General features: G+C 45.4%; 1 protein-coding gene across 2 annotated transcripts; it reads left to right on the top strand.

Moving 5' to 3' along the window:
• The first annotated feature begins 517 nt into the window (after positions 1–517).
• On the top strand, positions 518–7,173 carry CCR9 (C-C motif chemokine receptor 9). 2 transcript variants are annotated; one of them, XM_008071390.1, is made up of 2 exons: positions 518–553; positions 6,046–7,173. In XM_008071390.1, the coding sequence occupies exons 1-2, from the start codon at positions 533–535 to the stop codon at positions 7,132–7,134; spliced, it is 1,110 nt and encodes a 369-aa protein (XP_008069581.1). In that variant the 5' UTR covers positions 518–532; the 3' UTR covers positions 7,135–7,173. The 2 variants fall into 2 exon arrangements, with proteins under 2 accessions (XP_008069581.1, XP_021574887.1); XM_021719212.1 differs by lacking the exon at positions 518–553 and adding an exon at positions 4,662–4,678 and having other exon boundaries at positions 6,048–7,173.
• The last annotated feature ends 231 nt before the right edge of the window (positions 7,174–7,404 follow it).

Here is a 7,404-nt window from a genome sequence, read left to right as displayed (position 1 = left end):
AAACAAATACCAGAATCAGATGACCATCAGAGTCAAAGATGTAGATAATAACTTCAAAGGAGAGGTTTCTATGTTAACAGCCAAGATGATTCTGAAATCTAGAATGTTTGACTTGATATCAGTAGAACACAGGCTCTAACACTTGCTTGGGATTTTTTTTTTCATGAACATAAACATATTTATTTTATTTTATTTTGGGGGGGTTTGGAACCTCACTCTGTTGCCCAGACTGGAGTGCAGTGTGGCACACTCATTCTGCTTCAACCTTCCAAGTAACCAGAACTACAGATGTGCACTACTGTGTCCGGCTAATTGTGAATTTATTGTAGAGACGAGGTCTTGCCAAGTTGCCCGGGCTGGTCTTGAAGCCGTGAGCTTAGGCCTTCCACTCAGTTCAGCCTCCCAGAGTGCCAGGATTACAGGGGGCCACATAAACAGATTTAATAATTAATGTTCACTTCTTGGGGTTTGGTTGTTACTGTAAATTGTAAATGACTTTTGCCCTCTCTTTCAGGCTTGCATTGGACCCACCATGACACCTACAGAATTTATGGTGAGTACAGCTGCTCTTCTCTGGCTCCTCCAACATGCCCCCATCACCCCTTTGTAGAGGAAAGGATTTCTCTGTGTGCTTTTCCAGGGTCATATCTCTGCTCAGCAATGCCCATTACCAAAGAGGTTGTTGTCCAGCATAGGTGCAAACACAACGAACGAGAGGTGTTGTGGGGTATGTTAGAAAGACAGAGCAAAATGTCATTTTTAGATTTGACTTACAGTTAAGTGTTTTCATGATCTTCAGCTAGGATGTGCTTCATTCTATTGGTCTTTTCTGAAACTCAGACAAACAAGGGCAAGGGAGAAGCCATTTATTTTAAAAGACCCATGGTCTACTTGTGTAACTCATCCTGACTTATACCCTACATCTCTATAATAAAATAAAGAAATAAAGACTTATGGTGGGTACATTAGTTGTATGTCTTGCATAATGCTATGTAAGCCTTACAAAAACATGTAACAGTATAAATTCCTCTGAAAGAGACCAAGAGCTGAACAAAAATTAGTGAATCAAATAATTATCCGGAGAATCATTTTCTCTTTTATGGCAAGATGCAATTAATTATAGAATCAAATCAAATTCCTTTGCTTTTGTTATATTAATAAGTGCCTTAACAAAATATCTAGGGGTAGTAATTTTGCTTTTCTCAAAGAAAAATTCTGAGTTTTACAAGTTGATCATTGAAATCAAGTGTTCTCAGAGGAGCTGACAAATTGCCCTTCACAAGACGTCGTAGGTTTCCATGATATCTAGAAGGGGGCGAAGTTGAAGTGCTTGCCAACTACATTATCTATGATCTGCTAATGCTTCTTTTTTGTTTTTGTTTTTTTTGAGTTGGAGACTCACTCCATCGCCCAGGCTGGAGTGCAGTGGCATGCTCACGGCCGCCCCAGTGTTGACCTGCTAGGCTCAGGCCATCCTTCTACCCCAGCCTTCCAAGTAGCCAGAACTACAACCGTGCGCTACCACGCCCAGCTAATTTTTTGATTTATTATAGAGATGAGGTCTTGCCAAGTTGCCCAAGCAGATCTCAAACCGATGGGCTCAAGCAAGCCCCTCACCTCGGCCTCCCAAAGTGTTGGGATTACAGGCTTGAGCTACCATGCTGGGCCTGCTAATGCTTGTTTAGCATTATATGTCTAGTCACCTAATGCACATACATCCATAACAATAAAAAAAGTAATTTGGCCCTGGTAAGACCACAAGGTAAGTCTGTCTTTTTCTGACTAGAAGTAGATTCTTTAGTTTCTCCTGCATAAGAATTCACCGTTCAACCCCGAGGCTGTGGAGTCAGAACCAGATTGAGGCAGCAGAGCCAGGACTGCTTCTGAGACTGTCAGTCGTTTGGTTTAATCACTTGGGATCTTGGAAAATAGCTAAGCTCTGCAAGGCAGACCCAGATAAGAAGGAAACTGTACCCCAATAATCACCACTGGTGGTCAGAGGCATCTAGCACCACCTAGACGGGAAGAAGACGGGACCTCTGTGGTGCTGACTCCCATGTTGGGTGGGAAGTAGGCATGGCATCCTGTGGCCACCTTTCTGAGGATATGCTGGGTCAGTCACCAACCAGGTGCCCCACATTCCTCAGCCTCACAGTAAAGGCAGAGCCCTGTTTACAGACAAGGAAACTGAGGCTAGGAGAGTTGATTTGAGCCCTTGAGGGTTGCTCTCAGCTTCTCTGGGTAAATGTTGCTCCCCGTGGGTAAATGTCAAAGGTCTCTTTGTATGGATGTCAAACTCCACTGTTGATAACAAATTCATTTCCTTCCCTGCCTTTCTCTTGTCCTTCTCTTATTTCTCTTATCCCATCTCCCCTATCCCTGTGTGCCCATCTCCATGCTATGGAGAGATGAGGGACCCAGCCTTGGAGGGCACAGTCTTTGCCCTCCCTCTGTCTACTCCCCAGAGGTGGGAATTCAGGGCCTAGGGCAGGCCAAGGCTTTCCAGAGAATACATGAGTCAGGGAAGGAGGCCCTGAAGGCTCTAGAGACCTTCTTGCTGTTCTGGTAGCTGCACCATCCTGGTGCCTGGGAGTCCTGAGGGGGGAGAACACCCCTGTCAGAGCAACGGCCCATGGGCTCGAGCATCACCCAGACATTGACAGGTAGGGCAGCCCCTTGCCCTGGGAGTGCGCTAGGAGAGTTTACAATTACTGGGAGATTTTCAAATTTTCAAAGGGTCCTGTGTCTCAGACTCATTCAGCATGTACAAAACTGTGTGAAATGTGACATGATGGACTGTATTTGTGACTGTATTTGTCCAGGATTCCTTGTGGTCTTGAGAAAAATGGATATAAATCCAGAATTTCTGTGTGTGAGCTAATTACTTTTACAAGATGCCTAGAGAGTCTCTAACCTGACTAAATACATAATCCCATGACAAAAGCACTTTGGCAGACATTACTACAGGGCACATTCCCCACATTCAAGAAAATTTGAAATCTACACAATGAGACCTTTGACATTTACCCACAGGGAGCAACCCAGAGAAGCTGAGAGCACCCTTCGAGGGTTCAGATCAACCCTCCTAGCCTCAGTTTCCTTGTCTGTAAAAAATCCTCTAAATCCTCAACTGACAACAAGCACATCCCCTGTGCTTCCAGCGGGGCACATGGTCCTCCGTCTAAGAGTGTTGGGGGCAGTGGAGATATCTAGGCTGCCTGGGCACATGGGGACCCTGCTCGTTCCTCCCCTCTGCTCCTGCAGTCTCTTCCTGCTCTGGTCCAGGAACCTCCCTCCCTCAGCTGGGACTGACACAGCCAAATGGTGGCCTTCCCACCTTTCTCCCCTCTGGGAACCTTCCTCCACTTCTTGCCTTCCTTTTTCTCCCTTCTTTGTCTTCTTCACACATCCTTAAAATCTACCCTAGACTTTCCTTGCCACCCAGAGTGGCAGCAGGAGGACAGTGGCGCTGACGGGCCCTTGGAGAAGCACCTCCCCTTGGCGAGACTCCCTGGGCCCTCATCTCTGAGGCTGTTTGCTGTTTGCTTCACAGCCTTGGGCTCAGGCTCTTTCGAGTCTATTAAAGCCACTTGACCAAAATGAATCAAACCAAACCAAACACACAACAGCAACCAAAAAAACATCTCTACTACAGTGAAACTTCATGCTTATTCACTGTGAGGATTCACAGTCAATGCTTGCTTATTTGCATGATTTTACTGGCATTCCTCCCAACCTCTTACACCTACTGTGATTCCCATTTTTGGAAGTCTTCCTTCCTAAAAGTTCTTCCTTTCGCTCAAAGTCCACCCAAACCCCACCTCTAGATAACTGTCCCAGTGGGGCCATGACTGTGCCTGACTTGACTTCCAGTGTTGGCAGGATACTCTTGGGCCTCTTCACTGAAGTATGTGTCACCCATGAGGTCTGTCCTCCCAACAGAGTGGGTTTCCAGGCAAGGGCCAGTGCCAAAAGGGGAGTCTCTACATGTAAACTGAATGAAAGAATCAGGCCTGGGGACTAATCATGTACAAAATGAGGACAGTTTTCCTCAGCTTTTAGGATTAGTGACTATTTCCAGCTGCCCATCCTGAAGCGCCATCTCCAGGGTCCCTCTCTTTGCAACAGGCCTTTCTCTTGGCCACACACTGGTGATGGACTCAGGACCAGATGTTGTCATCCAGGTTACCTTGGGTGGGCCTCCATGGGGTCCTCCTGCTACTTCATGCCAACCATAGCCCTGAGAGGATGGACTCTGGTGTGAGCTTCAGAATTCAGAAGACAGCAGCCTCTTAATGTCTACTCCCAGTTATCATTTAACTCAGTGAGCCCTGATATCTAATAAGCACTTTACAAACACACACAGCAGGTTCCAGATTCAAATAAGTTTAGGAAACACTGTTAAACAAAATTCAATAGATTCTGAAGGACTTCTCAGAACCTTTACTCTGCTATTATGCAATGAAAACAAAACAAGTTCCACAGGACTTTCCAGAGGCTTTAATGTGCTCAGGAGTATTGTGAATGTCAAAAAGGTGATACAACATGCAGAGATTCTCAGCTATTTAACCAGAGTGTTCCACTCATAGGAATTGCTGATTTGGGAATTCTGGTTAAATCTATCAGAAATAAGTGGAATTATGATGCATACAGATAGGGAGAGCCCAGCTAACAGAAGGTAGAGGATATTTTGTTATTTCAATATAAATACTTAATATAAAAAATATTTGCATTTGAATATTTATCAATATTAACTGTTGAAAACAAAGTAAGAACCTATTGTGGATTTGGAGTCCAAATGTATCCAGATGAATTGAACAACTATTGCATTTGCCTGAGAAATAAAGATAGAGATGAGCTTTGGCTGGTACCATCTTTTGGAGCAAGGATGTGAGAGCTGGCGATCCCTGGTAGAGTTTGGGAGGCCTAGTGGGACCCTGGGAGGGAGACTGGTTGGGTGTGACAGCATTGGAGGATTTGTGGGCTGAGGCTTTGGAGGGAATGTGGCAGTTGCGACATTGGCTCTCCCCTGTCTCCAGCAGTCCCCTCTTCCATTCAGCCCCCCTCTCCTCCCTTCCCTCCCACCCCAGGTTTGACACAAGGGCCCTTGTCTCAGTGTCTAATCTCCAGCCCTTACTTCCTCTTCCCCTTGCAGAGGCTCTAGGTTGGCTTCTGGTCCAGAAACCCACAGAAAATGTAATGGGTTACGTGTGTGTACATTTATGTGTGTATATATGTATATAAGTGTGCATGCATGAGTACATATGTGCATGTGAGCATGAGTATAGGCATATTTGTGCACGTGAGAGTGTGTGCTTATCAGGGCCAGCTTCATGGCTGTGCAACCCATGCAGCCACAAGTGCTGCTTGCAGTACTTGATTTAATGCTTGTCTTAAAATTCTGAGTAATTTTTGGGAAAGGCCCTGCACATCATATAACGAGTGGTGTTTTTGTGTGTGTTCATGTGGTTGAGAGTGTGTGAATGTGTGTGTATATGTGCATGTGTGAGTATATGTGTGTTGGTGTTTCTGGAACTGTCAGGAAACTCAGAAGGGCTGTGACCCAGATACATTTAAGAACCCTTACTGACCTTTTTTAGAGGGAGGCGTGGACTAGATAGGAGAAGGGACAATCACAGTCATCGTTCATACAGTTTGATAGAAGTACCGACCAGCGGTCTGGAAACACTCTTTCCTACCCCATCAGAGCACTTTTCATGCATTTTATAAATGTTTGTTTGTTTGTCTGTTTCCCCCATGGCTAGGTAATTTCCACGAGTGTGGGGACCATATCGGACTTATTTACAACTGTATCTTTAGCACCCAGCACAGTAACCAACATATAGTAGGTGTTTAATAAACCTTTCTTGACTAAAATATGTCTCAACCCAAGCAGATGTCCTCAGAATTCCTACTTCCTATACACACGTCTTTTACCTTATCATAGTCTTTTGGGGTTAGAAGTGTCAAGTGGTCCATGCCTCTGCCATCAGACAGGACCTCCCAAAGACTGTCCTTCACCTAATGCCCTTGGTCCTTTTGCAGAGCCTTCTTCCTAATATGTCTGATGACTACAACTATGACTCCACATCTTCTATGGATGACTACATGAACTTCAATTTCACTGACTTCTTCTGTAAGAAAAAAAACGTCAGGCAGTTTGCGAGCTACTTCCTCCCACCCCTGTACTGGCTCGTGTTCATCGTGGGTGCCTTGGGCAATAGTCTTGTCATCCTTGTCTACTGGTACTGCACAAGGGTGAAGACTATGACCGACATGTTCCTTCTGAACTTGGCTATTGCTGACCTTCTGTTTCTTGTCACTCTTCCCTTCTGGGCCATTGCCGCTGCTGATGAGTGGAAATTCCAGACCTTCATGTGCAAAGTGGTCAACAGCATGTACAAGATGAACTTCTACAGCTGTGTGCTGCTGATCATGTGCATCAGTGTAGACAGGTACATCGCCATTGCCCAGGCCATGAAAGCACAGACTTGGAGGCAGAAAAGGCTTCTGTACAGCAAAATGGTTTGCTTTACCATCTGGGTGCTGGCAGCTGCGCTCTGCATTCCAGAAATCCTGTACAGCCAAATCAATAGGGAATCTGGTACTGCCGTCTGCACTATGGTTTACTCTAAGGATGAGAGTAGCAACCTGAAGTCAGTCGTCTTGACCCTGAAGGTCATCCTGGGGTTCTTCCTTCCCTTTGTGGTCATGGCTTGCTGTTATACCATCATCATTCACACTCTGATCCAAGCCAAGAAGTCATCCAAGCACAAGGCCCTGAAAGTGACCATTACTGTCTTGACCGTCTTTGTCTTATCTCAGTTCCCCTACAACTGCATCTTGTTGGTGCAGACCATTGATGCCTACGCCATGTTTATCTCCAGCTGTGTCATTTCCACCAACATTGACATCAGCTTCCAAGTCACTCAGACTGTTGCCTTCTTCCACAGTTGCCTGAACCCAGTTCTCTATGTCTTTGTGGGTGAGAGATTCCGCCGGGATCTTGTGAAGACCCTGAAGAACTTGGGTTGCATTAGCCAGGCCCAGTGGGTTTCATTTACAAGGAGAGAGGGAAGCTTGAAGTTGTCGTCTATGCTGCTGGAGACAACCTCAGGAGCACTTTCTCTCTGAGGGACCTTTCTGAGGGGCATGGCTCTTTTGGAAGTAATGAGAAATGCAGCTACAGTTTCCCCACTGATGGGACCAGAGAGAAATCATAGAAGAAAAAGGAAAGAAGAAAGGAAAAAAATCTCAGAAAGGGATGAATCTGAACAATATTATTACTTTTAGTCAGAACTGACCAAGCCAGAGATTTCAAAATTCACCGGCTACTCCAGAAGGCTGTTGATAGGCTCTTGGCCACAATACCTACAGTTTTCAAAGTAGGACAAATGAACAGCA

Source organism: Carlito syrichta, unplaced genomic scaffold (assembly GCF_000164805.1).
Source record: "Carlito syrichta isolate Samal-C Ts95f unplaced genomic scaffold, Tarsius_syrichta-2.0.1 Scaffold314306, whole genome shotgun sequence".
NCBI classification, from domain to species: Eukaryota; Metazoa; Chordata; class Mammalia; order Primates; family Tarsiidae; genus Carlito; species Carlito syrichta.
The sequence above is the reverse complement of the archived record's forward strand: the minus strand, read 5'-3'. Positions and strand labels throughout refer to the sequence as shown.

What these genes read in the sequence shown, in the direction of transcription:
- CCR9 (XM_008071390.1), top strand. Translation starts at nt 533, where the DNA reads ATGACACCTACAGAATTTATG. An exon ending in TGACACCTACAGAATTTATG is followed by an intron (nt 554 to 6,045) that starts GTGAGTACAGCT and finishes GTCCTTTTGCAG; the next exon opens with AGCCTTCTTCCTAATATGTC.